General features: G+C 42.1%; 2 protein-coding genes across 2 annotated transcripts; one reads left to right on the forward strand and one right to left on the reverse strand.

Annotated features, from left to right (window-relative positions):
- Positions 1-450: 450 nt before the first annotated feature.
- Positions 451-1488, reverse strand: LOC112138558 (ferritin, middle subunit-like). The gene is made up of 4 exons (XM_024261116.2): positions 1328-1488; positions 1040-1186; positions 833-958; positions 451-762 (listed from the first exon to the last, which is right to left on the reverse strand). Exons 1-4 carry the CDS (start codon positions 1427-1429, stop codon positions 607-609), a joined length of 531 nt encoding a protein of 176 aa, XP_024116884.1. The 5' UTR covers positions 1430-1488; the 3' UTR covers positions 451-606.
- A 4972-nt stretch (positions 1489-6460) lies between these two features.
- Positions 6461-19968, forward strand: traf7 (TNF receptor-associated factor 7). Its single transcript, XM_024261117.2, has 22 exons — positions 6461-6602; positions 8334-8492; positions 8572-8629; positions 8713-8804; positions 8882-8998; positions 9072-9164; positions 10959-10992; positions 11070-11292; positions 11366-11500; positions 11575-11670; positions 11743-11864; positions 12986-13059; positions 13158-13206; positions 13298-13425; positions 14400-14482; positions 14565-14604; positions 14685-14801; positions 15058-15180; positions 18185-18304; positions 18410-18541; positions 19091-19210; positions 19288-19968. Exons 2-22 carry the CDS (start codon positions 8382-8384, stop codon positions 19300-19302), a joined length of 2082 nt encoding a protein of 693 aa, XP_024116885.1. The 5' UTR covers positions 6461-6602; positions 8334-8381; the 3' UTR covers positions 19303-19968.
- Positions 19969-20390: the final 422 nt, after the last annotated feature.

Genomic DNA, 20390 nt, shown 5'->3' on the forward strand with positions numbered 1-20390 from the left:
AGCTTACAGCATTCACACTAGCATTATTGCAGGTAATGCTGTATACCTAATTTTTTAAAATGTTTTAGCATTATTTTATTCTATGAAGATTACAGAAATGATTTATTTGCGATTTGACTAGTTATGTGTGGCTTTCTGGAAATTCGTAAATGTTTACATTTAGGCTGTGATTGTTACACTTCTTCTGTTAGCCGACAAACCGACCCCAGCCTCACATCAGAGAAGAAAGCAGTTATGTGGGCCTCACTAGAAAAAGTTTGTTGCTCCCTGATCGAAGAGAACAAGAACAGGAATAAGTCTCTGTCTGCAGCCACAAGTTGATGATTGAAAACCCTCCAAATACCTTCATGCATATCTGAATGGAGTCAAACTGAACTCAAAATTTACTGTAACATTTGTTTCAGATTCAGCGGAATTGTGTGGAATATGAAAAATAAAACATTACAGGAATTCAGCTCCAATTGTTTATTCAGTTTTATTCAGTTTGAAACATCAAGGTGAATCAGAGTCATGACAGAATCAAACAGATTTCAGACATTTCCCAATCTTCCAGCAGGCAGAGCAGAAAGGTTTAAGGTCTGCATCTGGAATGTTCCTCCAGGCTCTTTAGCTCTTGCTGCCCAGGGTGTGCTTGTCAAACAGATACTCTGCCATCTTGTTGGTGTGAGCATCCATGCGGGTGAGGTTGGTGATGTGGTCACCAAGCTTCTTGATGGACTCCACCTGTTCGTTCAGGTAGTGAGACTCCAGGAAGTCACACAGCTGGAGACACAAACACAAGTTTCAACAAACGTTTAAAAGAGAAATGCAAAATGAGCCAAAGTGAACCTACATGAGGGTCTGTGCGGTCAGAGGACATCTTGTGCAGGTCCAGCAGAGCCTGATTGACGTTCTTCTCCAGCTGCAGGGCGCACTGCATGGCTTCCAGCCCACTGCCCCACTCATTACGATCAGGTTTCTGTGGGGCAGGAATACACTAATCTGAATTTAGGGTATTTTTTAACGGAAGATTTTATTTTCTCAAATTCAATGTTCAGACCTTGACGTCCTGCAGGAAGATGCGTCCTCCTCTCTTGTTCTGGAAGGACAGCAGTTTGTCCGCGTGCTCCCTCTCCTCGTGGCTGTTCTCCTTGAAGAAATGGGAGAAACCTGGAAGGGCCACATCGTCACGGTCGAAGTAGAAGGCCTGTGAGGGAGAGACGGGACACAGCCAGATGTTAGGAACATTCATCTGTCGTTTCTGACAAAAACACTAAGGTTGTTTAAAGTGATAGCCAAGAACTAGACAATGCAACTTAAAAAAATGTAATTTTACCAAAAGTCTTACCATAGAGGTGTAGGTGTAGGAAGCAAACAGCTCCATGTTGACCATTTTGTTGATTGCGGCCTCACAGTCGCGGTGGTAGTTCTGACGCACCTGAGACTCCATTTTAGCTGCTGTGGTTCTTCTCGCTTTTAGTTCAAACGTTATTTGAATTTGTTGAGTATTAGAGTTCAGCTAAAGGAAGTTCTGTCCAAACACTGTTGAAGCAAGAACTCCTTTGAGCTAGTCTGAAGGAGGAGAGCTGCTCCCTGTATTTATCCACAGTGCTGATCTCGTGACTGACGTTTCGCCGCTCTCACCTTTTGACCAATCACTGAGCTCATATGAGAGGATGTTGAAACAGCTACCTCTGTGGCAGCTGCAGGCTCATCTCCAATTACCCTTTTCCCCAAGGTTAGGATGACACAGGGATTTTTTGCAGCACCTGGCAACAATTAATGACGATGCACATTTGGTTTTCCAAGAAACCAAGAGACAACATCTTACTGGTAAAAATGTGGTTGTGAGTTGAGTTAACCCTTTAACACCGGGACTCCAGTGTTTATGTTCCTTGATTTACTGTAACTTTTCACATGATCAAACGGCAGTAGATTCTGAAGGAGAAAAATCTCTCCTTCAGAATTATCCTTTCAACATATAGTGTGTAAATTTGCATTCCAGACATTTAAGACAATTCATTTGCTACTGGCTAGACTCATGTTTTCTCTGCCCTTAGTGCTGTTCTTATCAGTCATCTACACAGCTTCATGGTGATCTAATTCAGAACAGAGAAACATGAAACAATGCGGGTTGTGAGGACACGGGTTCAAAAACAGTTACAACAAAAGTGACCTGTGGAGCAACAACACTGTACCAGATACTCAGCAGATTTTCTAAAGGTGCATGAGAAGATTTGTCCTCTGCACAGAGTGCCGGAGAAACAAAAAGATCTCCAATGAGCAGTTTCTGATTTTAAAAAACTGAACAGCAACTTGTCCATTTAAGTAAATTTCTAAAAAAAAAAGTTGCGTTTGAATCTGAAAAGGAAATATACTGTTAGAAAAATATTTTTTTATCTTATTTTTTCACATTTTGGATCTCAGTTAAAAAACTATTTTGTTTTATTTTTGTCTCTCCATTTCAGGCGAACCTTAACCATAAAAGCAGATATTCTGAATGCTGTTTGTTCAATAAAATGGTCAATTAAGAAAATACTTCAAAAATTGTCATCTAAGTTGCAGCTGCTAAAGCCTAGAATCCTGATTAAAGCTTCTTAGAGTAAGATTTGCAGTTCTTCTAAATTATTCATATAATTCTAAGAAAGACAGAGAGAAGGGCACTGGCGCAGTCCTCATTCTGTCGAGGAGCTGTGTCTAAACCCATTCTCAGGTTTCTCATTTCTTTGAAAGTATTTTGTGATAGAAGTTGTTCATTTCTTCAATCTGATCCTCTAAACACACAGTTTTAAAAATATAGTTTTAGAGTGTTCACTAAATGTTTATCCTGTTCGGCTCGCAACCTAAGGTGTCTTTTGGATTTTGGCCCCTTGTAGGATTGAGCTTGACACCCCTGAAACAGTCTTTAAACATTTGCGTGCAGAATCCAAACTGATTTCTCTTTATTATTTTATACAACTGCTGATAGAAAGATGAGTTTGGTATTTACGAAGTTCCTTAAACGTATCAGAAATTGGGAATATTGACTCTCAAAGAGTCAATGAGAACTGAGTCACTGGGATACTCTGTAATTACACATTCAGAGACACTGGCAGAGATGTTCTGTGGAGATGTTTGACGCCTCTTATCAGTGTGAAAGGAATGAATGCATCTCAGAAGACCACTCAGCTGAGATCTTGGTAAAAGCATCATGGGAAGGGTGGCTATGTGTGCATTTTGATGAAGTTTCTTCTAATGCAGGGATCAGCAACTCCAGACCTTGAGGGCCGCAGTGTCTGCATGATATCCAGATATCCAAGCCCGACTCATTAAGTGATTACCTGCTTCAGGTGTGTCCAGCCAAATAGAACATACCAGAGCAGGGGATGTTGGAAAACATGCAGGAATGCAGCACTTGAGGTCTGGAGTTGCCTGTCTCTGCTCTAATAGAACACTGAACAGAGTGTGTGTGCAAATGTGTGCGTGCATCCATGAAGCTGCATTCAAAACATCTTTTATTAATGGTTACATTGAAGCCGTCTCTTTCTTTCTCTGCTATTTAAAGCTGGCTGTGTGTCTGAACATGTGGGCATGTGTTCAGCAACCATTCAGCAGGCAACACGTCACCCTGCAGCAACATGCCTCTGCCTGTTCACCGCTAAAATTAACCTCAAAAGGTTTATTTCTGTCTGATTTCAATTGGATTTAACTCTTATATACACGAAATATCACAAATACACAAAACCAGTTATCAGTATTAAAGCCCAAGATTTCTTTAGTCAGTTCTAAACTGAAGATCAAAGTCTGGACTTACGTCCACCTACAGAATAGTGACATATATTCATCAGTAACTATTGCAGAGAAATGTGGACTTTCAGGAAAAGACATTTGCATGGCTGGACACTGCTTTTATGACACTTGAACTGAAGTTGTTCAGAGGACTTCTGGATGAGTGGCGCCATCTTGTGGTGAAGTTATGGCAGCTTCAGACAGTAAATGAAAAGAAACAATTGTGTCCCTTTAAGAAAAAGTCAGAGAGAATTCTGGGAAATGATTCCAACAAATATGTGACACATAGTGTGAGCTTACAAATGTGTAAACACAACCGTGTGTGTGTTTGTATATGAATATGATGTCAGCTGTTAAACAAAGGAGTGAATAACTCATTATTCCATAAATCACAACAGTTTAACCAAAGTGAGCAAACTTTTACACAAAGGGTTTTAAAATATGACGGAAGGGTCGGATCAGGATCAGATCAAGTTCATAATATTCCTGATAACATATAAGACCTTAAATGGAATGACCCTATCCTATGTGGAGCGAAGAGGTTCATCAAGGAGGCCCCAGAAGGTAACCATGACAACATCTGTCTGACATTCAACATCTCTTCATTTCCTGAAGAGAAGAGCAGATGCTCAGGACGTTCTCCCTCCTGGTCAGCTCCTCCTCATGTTGCTGAAGGTAACTTGAACTCTCAGTTTCTGGAAAACATCAGTCTGACTGTTAGGATCTTCACTTGAAGTCCTTATGTCTTTAGTTACGAAAGAACTCACTCATTTCCACAGGAGAGCGTGACGCCACAGTGGAGAAGGATCCAGATGGCTGCAGGATGGAGCTCAGGAGTTGTTAAGCGTGGACTGATGTAAACAAACCTGTAGAAAAATCTTCTGGAAACCTCCACACAGAGACAGGGAGGACTTTTCTGTTTCTAAGCAGCTCTCCGGCTTCCATGTTGGAGCTCCATCCTCAGCCTGTCCCACTGTGAGCCGCTCTCACTCTATGAAATATTCCAGTCTTGTTTCCGCCCCCATCACAGCACTGAGACTGCTTTCATTCAAATCACCAACATGATTCCAGACTCCTATCCATCCTCATCCTCCTGGACCTCAGCACGGCCTTTGACACCATCTCCATCCTCCTTCAAAGACTCTCCTCCATCGGCATCTCTCACACTTCCCTCCACTGGTTTACATCCTACCTGTCTGGCCGCACTCAGTTTGTTGAACTTCACTCCTTCCAGTCCCAGCCCTGCCCAGTCACCTCTGGAGTGCCCCAAGTCTCTGTCTTTGACCTCCTCCTTGTCATCATCTATCTTCTACCACTCGGTAATACCTTCAGAGAATTTAACATACAGCTCAACTGCTACGCCGACAATACCCAACTCTACCCCCCCCGTATTCTGAACTCCTCGTTGGCACCAGATCCTCCCTCCCCAAATTCAACTCTCTTACGCTCTCCGTCGACGATTCCCCTGTCCCCTCCTCATCACAGGGGAAGAGTTTGGATGTTGTCCTCGACAGTTCTTTCAGACCCACATCAGCAACATCACCCGGTCCTCATTCTTCTTCCTCTGAAACATCAGCCGTCTCCGTCCCTTCCTCAAATGTACTTCATCTGCTTTTTGTGTTTGTTTGGTTGTAAAGAAGCAAAGCCCAGGTCCTCTGTGAAGCCTTGAAGAATAACAGAAAACATCTTTCTGGAAAATGTTTGAGCACTTGTTTTCTTCCAGCTTTCTGACAGAAAAACAAACTTGAATGTTGTCCAAAATTGAGCTGTAGACAAGCAAAAATAAAGCAAGAAAGAAAGACATTTCTTCCACACAAAAATCTCTCTCACTTTCATGTTTCAAAGTCAAGTAAAATCTAAAATTGATGGAAACAAAACTAACTTGAAATCCAGAAAATAGGTTTGACAAGGACCTGCTATAACATCAATAGATTAGTCTATTTTTAAAAAAAAAACTTTTTTATTGCTTAAATTAAACTGATCAATTAATCATCCAAAACAAAAAATAATTCAGATTAAAGCTCCTCTGCAAGCATTAATGAATGGGTTCTTTATAACAAGTGTTTTAATGACCTTTAACCTTTACAGAGATTTGTAGAAAACAGGTTTTTGGTTGGAGTTCATTTACTATGATACATATAGATAGAAGACCTTCTAGCATTAAAGCTCCTCCTCTGCCTCATCAAACAACTGCAGCATCTTCTGGGTTTCATCCTTTTCTACTGCCAGTTCATGAAGAACTGCTGCAGACAAACTTCTGTCCTCACATCACTCTCCTAACTAAAGTTAATATGTCTGCTCTCTGCAAACACAAGAGTTTTCTGCTCCACAAAACAGATTCTGAGTTTTTTAATTCATTTTTAACAGTTGTTTGGTACATTGCAGAATTAAAAACTAATATGGGCCAAAAAATTAAGTTAATTTTGACCTAACATTGTGGCAGCACTTGATATTCCAGCTCTTCCGCGACGTTGGTTAGTTCCAGCAAGAACCATTACGCTGTAAAAAAAAAAAAAGAAAAAAAAACATTATAACTACTATCACTCCGCTGAAATGTCGAAGTAAAACATAGGCGAATGTTTCTGACGAATGTTAATCTGTTAACTCGGCTTCGGCAAGAACAAACATTGACGTTAAAAAGTATTTAGCAATAGTGCGCTGTGCAGTTTTTACTTTGGAATTTACCTTTGAAAAGTGGACTATGGGTAGTGTAGTCAGTAACAAAGCAAACTCCAAACCGCAGCACCCCGTTTTACTACACCTCCCAGAATACACTGCGTCCGCTATGGTTTGTATCGAGAGGAAAAGAGGAAGAATGCATCCACAGACATGGAGTAACGTAGGTTAAACAAAATGTAAGTTTGGACATGTTTCCCCGTCGACCGTTTTTAAAAAATGTTGATTTGATGAGAAAAGAGTCCGGATTTTCCGGTTGTGCTCAGTAGCGTTCGCTGGAGAATGCTAAAAAGAGTGATGGCTAATTAAACTGGGAAATTAGCTAACTTAAGCTAGCAGATTCTTTAGATTGTTTAGAAAAAATGTTTGGAACCACGACATGCACAGAAAAATGATCCAGCTGGGTGGTTTTGTTTGCTTTTTGCCGCGCGGGTGGGTAGTTTTCCGTGTGACGTTTTAACATTTATTCGGACATAGTCTCCGGAAAGCTATGAACTTTGGCTGCGTTCCGCCCCCTTTCTGCTGGCTCGAGCTTCTTCTCCTTTGCGGGAATCTCCGGGCTTGCGTCGGCGGACGGAGGCGCCGTGCGGGGCAGAAAGCCCCTCCTGCGGCCGCTGGGCTCCTCACTTCCCCTTCCTGTCATCAGCAGCTCGCTCCTCATCTGTGGCCTCGATGACTGTCAGTTTGAGGGACTTTAACTTTATAAAAATTGGGTTCATTTGAAGGAAGCAGTTAAAGTCATTTTTTAAAATCTATTTTCAAAGTGTTCCCAGTGGTCTTTTAGTCATGATTATGACATTTTTGACAAAAAGGAAAACTTACTAAAAAGGTTTGTTTCAGGACAGTTTCTACAGAATGAATTGTGAGATTCAGAAGTCAGCTTCTGCTTATTTCCCACCATTCCTTTGTTGATATCACCTGTCAAAGTCAAGGCCCAGGGGCCAGTGTGATCCGGCTCTCCAGAACATTTTATTATATTGTTGTCCATAGCCCGATGTTAACTTGTGGTTATTTTCAACTTGTATAATTTTGACAAAATGTATTTTTATGGAGAATAAAATCTTGAAAGTTATTTAAGGTTTAAGTTGATTTATTCTGGAATAATATTCCTGCCTTTTCTTATTCCTAGTAAAGTTAGGTTTTTAAAGTTTTAAAGATGTGGTTTTAGAGTGTTCAATAAATGTTTATCCTGTTCGGCCCACTACCGAAGGTGTGTTTTGGATTTTGACCCCGTGTGCGATTGATTTTGACACCCCTGCGAGCTGACAGCCCCTCTCACCCCATCCTAACAATACAGATCCAACAAAAATATCATTTCTATCCAGCCGTACAGTTTAGATCCAGATTCCAGCTCAGATGAGGAAACCAAAGACGTTCATGGATCTATTGGTCTGCAGCAAGTTGATGCTTCAGAATTTTAACAGAAGGGAGACTTTGACCTACCCATAGCAGTTGCTGCATCAAAACCTGAGCTTGTTCAAACCGTGGGTTTTTATCTGCCTCTGATTCATCATGATTTGAGTAAACAAATACTCAGAAATACAGTTTTAATCTTAGATTATTTTATGTCCGTCATCTTGAAACAAAGGCTACAAGAATAATAATATTAAAAAATCACAATTTTCCTTTGAGAGCCTTTGATGTTCGATTGCTTTTTTGCAATCAGAAGCTTCTATAAAACAGAACAAATCATAATGTGATGTTTATTGTTTTTCTGTCCTCATCCCAGCTGATTGATTGTTATTTGTCCTCCACCTTTTACATCCCTAAGACTCTATTTTATTTCCCAGTCATTGTCTTTTTTTCATCCTTGATGAATGGAGGTATGTGTGCTCCTCTTCCATTTCTGTGAAGCGTTTACCTCCTTCCATGGTGGTTTCTCACCACGCTCCCTCCTCTGTGTTTCCCAGATCTGAGTCCAGCTCACTGCTGGTGTTTCCTCCAGTGTTCCATCTGTTATGAGCGGCGGTAAAACTCGCTACAACCGTTACTCCGGAGGAGCAGCAGCGCCGCCCACGTCTTCCTTCTCCAGCAGCCCCTCCACCCCCCCAGCCGACTCGGCCAGTGAGGTGAAACCTGCAAGTCTTCTTGTTCTGACCTAAACTTGTACCGGTCCTTTTCTAATCCATCCCACTTTGTCCTCTGCAGGGCAGGATGGAGGCGTCTTTTGGCCCCGCCTTCTCAGCGGTGGCGTCTGGAGCCAAAGGTAAGACACGGCTGAAACCTTTCCTTTTCCTCAAATAAAACAAATTCAGATCTAATTTTTCCAAATGTTGTCACTTTTTTTAGCGGAAGGATCAAACACCTACAAGCAACACCGGAGGACTCCGTCCTCCTCCAGCACCCTCACCTACTCCCCTCGTGATGAGGACGATGGAATGGTGACCAGAATGCACACTCCCTTCTTACTGTTACTCCCATCAGTGCTAAACTCCTCTGGATTCTTTCTTGTCCTCAGCCTCCCATCGGCACTCCCCGGAGGTCAGACTCCGCTATCTCTGTCCGATCACTGCACTCCGAGTCCAACATGTCCCTTCGCTCCACGTTCTCCCTGCACGAGGAGGAGGAGGACACGGTAAGACGGGAGGAAGGGGTAAGCGTCGCGCTCTGCAGCCGCCTCTCTAAAGGAGCGTCTGTCTGTACCGCAGGAGCCTCAGGTGTTTGCCGAGCAGCCGTCGGTCAAGCTGTGCTGCCAGCTGTGCTGCAACGTCTTCAAGGACCCCGTCATCACCACCTGCGGGGTGAGCTTCCTGTGTTCTCCAACTCCATAAAGGTTTATCAAATCTGGAGTCCTCTCTGCTGTTGGACGCTGAACTCCAGATGTTTTAGCTGCTCATCTGCAACCTACCAGCTGTGGTTGCCGTTAGCAACGCTTGTGCTGCTCACATTCCAGCAGTGGACGAATCTTCCTGCACATGCTGGTGGATGGAGGGGGGGAACCGGACAAACTCAACCAATCAGAATCAGCTTCACTGAACAACTATGAGGAATTTGTCTCCAGTAACTTCTGCTCTCATGTATAAACAACACAGAGCTCACATAGATGGAAACCAAGGGTGTCAAACTCAATCGCACAAGAGGATAAAATCCTAAACACACCTTAGGTCTCGGACCGAACAGGATAAACATTTATGGAAGACTCTAAAACTACATTTTTAAAATGTTAAAACCAGAACTTTGTAACATAATTATGAACTAGATATATAATATTACCTGCAAAAATGCTACTGTGAATGCTGTAAGCTGAATTTGTCTGCTGAAGATGTTAGTGCTGATAGCTGAAGATGCTAAAATCGATAGCTGAAAACACTGAAGCTGATAATAACCAGCTAAAATATTAGCTAAGTGCCAATTAAGCCTAAAAAACAAACAAACAAAAAAAAAAGTAGTTTAGCCATAACAGCTCACATGTAGCTGAAATATTAGCTAAACTCCATAATAGCCTAAAGAAATCTTAGCAAATGCCAAAATAGTTCAAAAAGTTTGCAGAATGTCAATTTTTAAAACTTTAAAACCCTAACTTTTGGATGACACTTCTGGCACTGCAAGAAGAAAACACATCGCCCCCTAGTGGTTGTTGGTGGAAATGACTGCTAAAGGGCAACCAGTTGCTTGTGGAAAAATAACGTAAATATGAGCGTATTTATGTTTAAAAAAAAAAAATCACAAATAAGTCACTCCTGAGTATAAGTCGCACTCCTGTTTAAACTATGAAAAAAACAGCGACTTATACTCTGGAATATACGGTATTTGGAATACCAAGGTATTGTAATGATTATTGCAAGTTTTGCAATATCGTGATACTATCGATATCGTGAGTAGTGCTTCCACAAATTATTATTTTATTAATCGACTAAAAACATTTTTTTTTTCCTGACTAGTTGATAAATCGGGTCATGCGCAAAGTGGATGTAAAGCACACATCTTAACCATTATTAGCTTTGAATTAACTAAAAACAAAAACAATTAAGATGATAGTTTATTAAACTATTAATGAATTGTGCATTAGTTTCTGGTATTAAACAAAATTGAAACAAATGAAGTCAGCATCTAAAACAAGGAACTATTTTTCACAAAAGATGAAGTTTTGGTCTCACTGACTCTAAAATAAAAATCATTTTTTTTTGTTCAACTTTACTACACTCTGACTCCATATAATATAAAGTAATGACTAATCGACTATTTTAATAGTAACTAATAGCGACTAATCGTTGCAGCCCTGCTCATGAGTCACGCATGTATTCTTTCCTAACATCAAGTGTAGTAAAGAATACAACACTTCATACCAGAAGAGAAGCCAGAATGAGCACATGTACTTTGATCCAGTAAGTGGTTGAATACTTACAGCACATTAAATAGCGTGCCTTCTTTAGGTGTTATTTAGGGTCAACCCGCCGCATTGCTCTTGGGAAGCACTCGTCTGCTGAGGAAGGCTAATGACTAGTTTGCTCCAGGACGGCGAGTGATTGTTGCAGCCAAACCTTCAAACTGAAGTAGGCCAAGAGTGAAAAGTCTGTTTCTGTTCCTCTCTGCAGCACACCTTCTGCAGACGCTGCGCCTTGACTTCAGGTGAGTCCTTACCGGCGTAGAGTTACCTTTTTCCTCCATCATTGACTCTAACTTCCTGTTGCCCCTCCCCCTCACAGACAAGTGCCCAGTGGATGCCGCCAAACTCACCGTCGTGGTCAACAACATCGCCGTCGCCGAGCAGATCGGGGAGCTCTTCGTTCACTGCAAATATGGCTGCAGATCCACCGCCAGCGGAGGGGGCGGAGCTTCCGGCCCGACCTCCAATGTGGCAGGAAAGCCGGGAGCGTTTGAGGTGGACCCTCTGGGCTGCCCCTTCACCATCAAACTGTCCACGCGCAAGTACGCCCCGCAGAACCAGAGGAGCCGACCCGGGCCTTAGGCTGCTCTGACCTCTGCGTCTGTTTCTGCTCAGAGAGCACGAGTCCAGCTGTGACTACCGGCCGGTCCGCTGCCCCAACAACCCCTCCTGCCCCCCACTGCTCACCATGAACCTGGAGGCTCACCTCAAGGAATGCGAGCACATCAAATGTCCACACTCCAAATACGGGTGAGCCTGTGTTCCAGTACTTAATCCATGTAGTTCCACAGCTGCAGAGTCGTTCTCATTCCACCCCCCCACAGCTGCACCTTCATCGGGAACCAGGACACGTACGAAACCCACCTGGAGGTGTGCAAGTTTGAGGGGCTGAAGGAGTTCCTGCAGCAGACGGATGACAGGTCCGTAAACACGCCGTCGTTTGTGGTCCTTTTGTGGTTCCGTCTTTGAGGACGCGGTGTGTCGCCGTTCAGGTTTCACGAGATGCAGCTGACCCTGGCCCAGAAGGACCAGGACATCGCCTTCCTGCGCTCCATGCTGGGAAAACTCTCCGAGAAGCTGGATCAGCTGGAGAAAAACCTGGAGCTCAAGTTTGGTGAGAGGAGCTTTTCCTTATTCTGCGTTTGTGTTTGATGTTTTTGGAATTTTGTATTTCTGAGTATTTCTCCTTTTAAATCTGTCAATCAAACTGTCTTGGACAGACTCTGTCTGAATGAATGATCTTCTTTCATCAACAGCTCTGCTGCACATGCACTAAACCCTCATCTGTTCCTAGTGTCTAGTTCAGGTTCTGGAGAAGAGAAGATGGTATCTTCACATTGACTGCAGTCAAATGAGCCGCCGTTCACATTTCTGTGGTCAAATCAGCATCACTGGATTTTTGGTGTGAGTTTCATCCAATACTTACGGTAGCAGGACTGAGAACGCTGGAAAATCTCCACCAGACTCCACGGAGCTTCTTGATGTGACCACGGAAATGTGAACGGCGGCTCATTTGACCGCAGTTGGAAAGGATTGTAAATCAATGAAAGAGCATTTTGATGTTAGCTTTGATTATTTTATCAAGAACTCTGAGAAACCAATGATTGAATGTATTGATCACAGTCAATAAACATTGGAGAATTAGCTAAAAGAGTCTTTGGTGAACTGGAAGGAGAAAGAATCAGGATTTTGGAGGAAGTTCTGTCCATGAAGATCTTCACTTCCTCGTCCAGCTGACATCCGGATCAGAACCATACGGCTGGACATTACCCAGATTGATGGATGTTTTTATGTTTTTATGCGAGACATAGAGCTATCATAATCAGACAGGAGGGGATCAGGGGGGGAACACCAAAAGCCACGCCGGCTCAGAGGAGATTTTGGAAACGGAGGCTTCAGATCAACATGAAAAATGGCTTTTGAAGACATTTAGGTTGTTGGATTTTGGTTAAAAACGTCATAATCATTATTAAAACACTACTGGGAACGTTTTCTTGAAATACAAATATTGTCATAGGGGAACTTTAAATAGTAACCTGGATGAGCAGCAGAACTTTTCTTGAAACTTTTAAAGTGCAGCTGCTGTGAGGAACAGAATCCTGGATATATCCTCCATCATCACCAAAAGAACATGTTAAAATCACCAAGAACAAAATGTTAACCGCAGTGGGTCTGTAATATTCTTGCTGAGTCAGCGTGCAGACGTCCTTTAGCTTCCCTGCTGGTGTTTTGCAGACATGTTGGATGAGAACCAGAGCAAACTGAGCGAAGACCTGATGGAGTTTCGCCGTGATGCCTCCATGCTCAACGTAAGTGTGACGCAGCAGGAACAACCTGGAACAGCAGGAGGCGCTATCATTGTGCTGAGACTAAAGGCTGATGTGATTGTGATGCTGTGTCGCTGCAGGACGAGTTGTCCCACATCAACGCCAGACTCAACATGGGGATCCTGGGCTGTGAGTACTTCCTGTGTTCGGACTTCTGGCTGACCATTTCACTCGGGGATTCTGTTCAGTCTGCAGCATCTGGTGAAATGTTTGTGTGCAGCTTACGATCCGCAGCAGATCTTCAAGTGTAAGGGAACCTTTGTGGGTCACCAGGGACCCGTCTGGTGTCTGTGCGTCTACTCCACCGGAGACCTGCTGTTTTCTGGCTCCTCTGATAAGACGATTAAGGTACAACATTCGGTTTGATTAGATTCACCAATTTGATTCAGATTCTTTTGATCCATTCAATTCGATTCAATGCAATTTTGAGCTATAGCATTACACCTTATTCCAGAGGAAGAAAGTATACGCAAAAAAACTGTTTTAGACCACAAATGGTTACTTTAAAATATATTTCCTTAAAAGAGTTTGGGAAGTTCCTGTCTTTGAGTCACCTCAGTGAGGCGACTGAGCCTCAACAATTTAGGGGCTCGTCCGGGATAAAGATGTTCAGTTAGTCGGTAATGTATGTTAACAACAACCGACCATTAGCATTAGCCTTCCTATGGGAAATCCTGTTATACGTTAGCATCAAGCTAGCAGGCTTTATCTTTTCTAGCTTTTCTGGATTCGATCCATCTCTACTTTTATGGATCAATTATTGATCTATCAATTTTAGATCGATTCAGATCGATTTTATCAACCTAGCCCTAATGCTCTCACACAAATATACACACGTGCACAAACACCGCGGCATGCATGTACACACCAGCGCACTAACACACACATGTACATACCTGCACAGATGCAAACCACATGCGCACGTGCTCTAGGACATACACATAAGTATGCACGCACACGCACATACATGAACATGCAGCCTGCACACATACATACACACCCCCACAAACACACCAGTATACACACACACACACAAATGCTAACACACACTTCTGTACAGGCACATTACCTTTTAAAAACGCTGTGAAGCTTTAAATTTGAAGTGTGTCGTGAAGCTTCTGGTTCCTGATTTTTTTTTCTTTTTTTTTGCCAAATATCAGAAAGATGGATTTTGATTTTTTATTGTACTTTTCCCACATTTTTATGTAAAAACGAATTTTCTTCTATTTCTATTCTAAGGACTTAGAATGTTCAGATTTGTGTGATTACATGTCCTCACACTAAGTGTTGCAGTGAGTTGACTCTTGTGCTTTTGCCGTGAGGTGTGGGACACCTGCACCACCTACAAGTGTCAGAAAACCCTGGAGGGACATGATGGCATCGTCCTGGCTCTCTGCATCCAGGGGTAACTCTGCTCAAACACAACTTCAGACTCAGAAACACAACCTTCCCACTGATGTTGACCCGCTGTCTCTCTGTTTCCATAGCAACCGGCTGTACAGCGGCTCTGCAGACTGCACCATCATCGTAAGTCGTCCCTCCATTTTGCTGCTTTACTGTGACGTGAGCGCCTGGGCTGAAGGGGGCGGGGTCTCTGTGTGTCTCAGGTGTGGGACATCCAGACTCTGCAGAAAGTCAACACCATCCGCGCCCACGACAACCCCGTGTGCACGCTGGTCTCCTCCCACAACATGCTGTTCAGCGGCTCCCTCAAAGCCATCAAGGTACTGCTGAGCTCTTTTCTCTGTAGAGCTCTGGAGGACGGATCATGAGGGGAAAAGTCTGACGCAGCTGAAGATGTTTGCTGCAAAACTGATAACAGTTTTTGCAGTTTGTTTGAAGGATCTGCAGTAAATTGCTCTCGTGGAGAGACGGTTGTGCTGTTGCTTTATAGTTCTCCAAAACCAGCTTCATTTCGTCCTCCCCGACCTCCTGCCCCCTCTCCATCCCTCCTCAGCTCAGCTCTGTTGTGTGTTTTAGGTTTGGGACATCGTGGGGACGGAGCTGAAGCTGAAGAAGGAGCTGACCGGTCTCAATCACTGGGTCAGAGCGCTGGTGGCCTCCCAGAACCACCTGTACAGCGGCTCCTACCAAACCATCAAGGTACCGGGGGGGGCTTTTCTTTGTCTTCTCAAAAACGTCTAGAAATGAAAAATTAGGTTTCTCACTTTAACGCCTTAATTGGAATTAATTACAGGATTTTTAGCGCAATATTTTTTTTAATCGCGTTAATCTCATTTTTGCGTCAGATGGTTAATTCCGTGTTAGTGCACACCTGAGGGCATTATCAAAACATGCTCGTTTAAAAAATATATAAATATTGAAGAAATTATTAGAACTTCTGTCTCGTTATATTTTTAACATGGTTTTTTATTGATTTATTTTTACAAAGTGGGATATTTCAAACGGTGTTGTCATGGTAACATTGCGACCACTCTCTCCTCTCGCTCTTTTTTTAAAAATAGTGCAGCAGGGGTTGGCGCTGCAAACAGTTCCGACATGAATCGGCCCGACTCACAGGCCGTCACGGCCGACCGAGGTCGGAGCCGTTTGCAGCGGAAAGGGGTCGTCATGACAAGAGGAAAAGTCCACCTCTTAGTGCTCGTTTTTGTCCAGATGATAACGCTTAAAAAGTTGAAGAAAAAAAACAAAAGCAAATTCCAAAGTCTAGATTTCTTTTCTGCTTCAACCCAATCTTTAAAATGATCAAATTCATCCAAATAGGTTAAAGCAGGGGTGTCAGACTCAATCACATGAGGGGCCAAAATCCAAAATAGGCCTTATTTAAACCTTTATAGAACAGACTTTATTGAACACACTAAAACAAATGTTTTTAAACTTTAAAACCATAACTTTTTAAAACGATTATGAACTAGATATATAGCATTACCAGCGCTAATGCTAGTGTGAATGCTGTAAGCTGAATTTGGACGCTGAACATGCTAGTGCTGATAGATGAAGATGTTGAAATTAATAGTTAAAAACGCTGAAGCTGATAGCCAGCTAAAATATTAGTTAAGTTTCAAACAAAAAAAACTTATGTCAGCCAAAACAGCTAGCATGTAGCTGAAAAAATAGCTAAAGTTCAAAATAGACTAAAAAACTGGAAAAATGTCTAAATAAGCTGAAACAGCTAGCATGTAAATATTAGCCTAACTCCAAAAAAACCTAAAAAACTTTAAAAAAAAGCCTACATTAGCAAAAACAGCTAGCATGTAGCTGAAATATTGGCAAAACTTAAAAATAGTCAAAAAAAATCTTACTAAATGCCAAAATAGTCCAAAAAGCTATCAGAATGGTAATTTTTAAAACTTTAAAACTGTAATTTTTTAACTTGTATATAAATCATAAAAAGGCAGGAATATTATTCCAGAATAAATCAACTTAAACCTTAAATAACTTTCAATATTTTACACTCCACAAAAATATATTTTGTCAAAATTATACAAGTTAGGAATAAGCACAAGATAACATCAGGTCATTAATAACAATAAAATCAAATGATCTGGAGGGTCGGATAGAATTACCCGGCCTTGACTGTGAGTTAGAGGAAACTCGGATCACTCTCATGTCTTTTCTACTGTCTTGCTGTTGTGGTAAACTGTGTAATAAGTTGAATTACAGTTTGAGTTATGGTGCTAATATGAAGTTTGAGGTCATTTTTTTGGTTTGCTAAGAAAAGTGTTCCTACTGTTTTTTGATGTGGTAAATTGAAGCACCCGGGACCTGATTTTTTTTGTTCTTTTTAATTGTTCAAGATTTAAAATGAAGTAACCCTTCGGTTATGTCAAAGTAAAGGTGGAAATACTTTAATAACAAAAAAATACTTTCATAAAGACACCTTTTTAGTTATATTTAGATGTCTTACTGTGCGACAATGTCACAAACTTAAAGAAAATACATAAAAATGAGGCTTTTCACAGTAATTATTAGGTATTATACCATGGTCTGGGTGAATACTCGATTCTGATTGGCTGCTGGGTGTGCATTAAAAAGTGATAATGCACAGTAATAACGCACACCTAAAAAAGAAGTTCCGGTCACACAGACCAAACGTTCGATATCACTGCGCAGGCTTCTTTAAAACACATTTTCCTTCATCGTCTGGACAAAACAAGCAGTATTGGATGAACTTTCTCTCTGAACTGATGCTTTATTCAACTTATTGTAGCGACCAGCATTTATATTCCTCTCCTTTTGTAAGGTAAATTAATATTGACAAATTGGTTATTCTCCTTCTAATAAAACACCACTCGACATGAAAGGTGTAGTCTTCTGTTTCACCACAAGAGGGAGTTTCTCATTTTAGAGCAGCTCAGAAGAACGAACCTGCCGTGAAATGAAACACAGACAGAAGCTGAATATGTTCTAGCTGCTCACTGAAGGATTAACGTCAGAAAAAGAAGAAAAATATCCTAATTTGTCCGGGTCTTTCTTTCAAAACAGCGACACTTTACCGCTGCAGCTGAGGTCTGTAACGGCTTCAGGCTTCATGCCGTGTTCCATGTCACCGTGACAACAAACCGCATCACGGATCAAATAGTCCGCTTTGTGTGAAAAAACGAGCTAAACCAAAAAAATAACAAGAATAAAGTACTAAATAAATGTTTATTTATTTTGTAAATGACCATGGTATAAGCGGGATAATACCCTCCGAAGAGTGCATTATGAGAAATTAACGCACTTCACGGAGTCTGTCCACTTCCTGAAATTTGGAATCGAAATTGTTTTTTTTGTTTTTTTTTAATAAAAAACTAAAGACAAGCAAAGAGAACCAAGTTAATATATATATTAAACTTAGTTAGAGTAATAAGCATTTATTTTAAAATAAAACTCCTAAGGAGTCTCTGTGGTTCACAGCTGCAGATGTTCAGATGTTTTTGGGTTTCCTGTTTTGATCTAAATACAAATCTTTATTTATATTTTCTTCAATTTCATCTTCATTGTCTTTGTAAGAAGCACAGTTTAAGTTACCCGTTTAAAAAAATAGATCCATTTTTTTAAATGTGATTTTCACTGCTTTTATATTGAGACGTTTGCTGGTGTATCCGTTAGCGGCGGCTAACAGGAGCCCTCGCTGGACTCTCTGTCTCCCCCTGTCTGTCAGATTTGGGACATTCGCTCCCTGGAGTGTGTCCACGTCCTGCAGACCAGCGGGGGCAGCGTGTACTCCATCGCCGTCACCAACCACCACATCGTCTGCGGCACCTACGAGAACCTCATCCACGTAAGAGCGCCCGCTCCGCTGGTGCCGATGAGCAAGGCGCCGTGTTCAACCTGAGCAGCCTGTGAGGTGAAGTGTTCCGGTGACGCTCGTGTGTTCCCTCTGCAGGTGTGGGACATCGAGTCCAAAGAGCAGGTGCGGACCCTGACGGGTCACGTGGGAACCGTCTACGCGCTGGCGGTCATCTCCACTCCGGACCAGACCAAAGTGTTCAGCGCCTCCTACGACCGCTCGCTCAGGGTGAGAGACGCCGACACATCTACACATGAATCTACAGCAGTTTCAGTTTGGCCACTAGGTGGCGATCGCACTTTAGCATTACACCTTATTCCAGAAGAAGAAGAAAGGATGAAGAAAAAACTGTTTCAGAACACAAATGGTTACTTTGAAAATGTTTCCTTAAAAGAATTTGTAAAATTCATGTCTGTGAATTTATAAAAATGTTTATTTAGTCAGAACGTTTGTTAGCATTAGCCGTCCTATTGGAAATCCCATTAAACGTTAGCATCAAGCTAGCGGACTTTAGCTTTATGCGTCAGATCAATCTCTACTTTTAAGGATCAATTGTTGATATTGATTATTGAGCTTAGATGGATTTTTCAGTTTTTCGACCCAGGCCGAGTGGCAGGGGTACGGGGGGGAGTGAGGCGCGAGGGCGGGGCCATACGATGTCTCTCTCTGCTTGAATATCTTTTTAAAATGTACTACTGAGGAGGAGACTAAATATCAAAGGTTCTTGTTAGCCGATGAACAGTTTTATCAGATGCTGGCGTCTGGTGTGTTCTGCAGGTGTGGAGCATGGACAACATGATCTGCACCCAGACGCTGCTGAGACACCAGGGCAGCGTGACGGCGCTGGCCGTGTCCAGAGGACGCCTCTTCTCTGGGGCCGTCGACAGCACCGTCAAGGTAGGGCCGGCCCCCTCCATTAGCCAAATAAGCATCTTCAGGCTCAGTCATGTGACCTGGACTCCTCCCCGTTTTAGGTGTGGACCTGCTGAAGCGGCTCAGCGGGCATCAGGCTGACTGCAGCTCTGTGGATCCCGGCGATGGTTGTGGATCTGCAGAGGAAGCCTGGTGCACTCAGCTCAGTGATGGAAAGGTTGTCTCTTTGACACCTCGTTTGTTCTTTTATAGTTTTGCAGATATCAGTGTTGTGATTCTCCTCTGAGCTTTTAACACTTCCGGTTTGTCATGTTCTCGCCGTTTCGTCTTTTTCTAAAAACTCCCAACAAAGGAAAAGCCTCGGAGGAGCCGATAAATCTCCACAGTTGTGGTTTCATTGAGCTTCACACAAAGCCGTGTGACGGTTGTAAAGTCGTGTATAAAAGTTTCCACACTCCGACTCCACGGTTCTGATCAGGACAGACGGCAGAAACACTCCCCACAAATGAGCAGGTCAAGCCCAGCTCCACCCCCAGCGGTTTCTGGACCCATATTGGGTTGAAAATATGAACAAATTTCTGAATAAGCTTAAGAAGACTGAATGTGGTGTTAAACGTTTTGGCTAAACCAGATTTTTTACTGTTTTTTTTTAACCCAGTTCAGAGGACGAACAGGGAAAAACAAAAAGATGAAGTGTAAACTCCCCAAACTTTCAGTAACATCTTATATACTTGTAGTTATTTAAGATGGAGTTGATCCAATAAAAATGTTGTACACTTTAACACCGCTGGTGTGATGGTTTTGTGTTTGTGAACGGTGAAGTGATTGTTTCAGATGACGTGTGCATTAGGGCTGCCACGACTAATCCACTATTATTTAATTTAATAGTCGATTAGTCGTTACTTTATATTATATGGAGTCAGAGTGTAGAAAGTTGAAGTTATAATGGAATTATTCTAGATTTATGGACTATTTTGACATTTATTAAGGTTTTTTAGGCTGTTTTGGAAACTAGCTAATATTTCTGCTACATGCTAGCTGTTTTGGCTAATTTGGCTATCAGCTTCTGGGTTTTCAGCTATCAATTTCAGCATCTTCAGCTGCCAAATTTTACAGCATTCACACTAGCATTATCGCAGATAATGCTGGCTAATTTATACATATATAAAAGCAATGCAACTTATAGTCTGCAAAATATGGTAAT

This window comes from Oryzias melastigma, linkage group LG8 (assembly GCF_002922805.2).
Source record: "Oryzias melastigma strain HK-1 linkage group LG8, ASM292280v2, whole genome shotgun sequence".
In the NCBI taxonomy this organism is placed as follows: Eukaryota; Metazoa; Chordata; class Actinopteri; order Beloniformes; family Adrianichthyidae; genus Oryzias; species Oryzias melastigma.

What these genes read in the sequence shown, in the direction of transcription:
- traf7 (XM_024261117.2), top strand. Translation starts at nt 8,382, where the DNA reads ATGAGCGGCGGTAAAACTCGCTACAACCGTTACTCCGGAGGAGCAGCA. An exon ending in ATCAAACTGTCCACGCGCAA is followed by an intron (nt 11,293 to 11,365) that starts GTACGCCCCGCA and finishes GTTTCTGCTCAG; the next exon opens with AGAGCACGAGTCCAGCTGTG. An exon ending in CTGCAGACTGCACCATCATC is followed by an intron (nt 14,605 to 14,684) that starts GTAAGTCGTCCC and finishes TGTGTGTCTCAG; the next exon opens with GTGTGGGACATCCAGACTCT.
- LOC112138558 (XM_024261116.2), bottom strand. Translation starts at nt 1,429, where the DNA reads ATGGAGTCTCAGGTGCGTCAGAACTACCACCGCGACTGTGAGGCCGCA. An exon ending in CCTACACCTACACCTCTATG is followed by an intron (nt 1,187 to 1,327) that starts GTAAGACTTTTG and finishes TCTCCCTCACAG; the next exon opens with GCCTTCTACTTCGACCGTGA. An exon ending in TCTTCCTGCAGGACGTCAAG is followed by an intron (nt 959 to 1,039) that starts GTCTGAACATTG and finishes CCTGCCCCACAG; the next exon opens with AAACCTGATCGTAATGAGTG.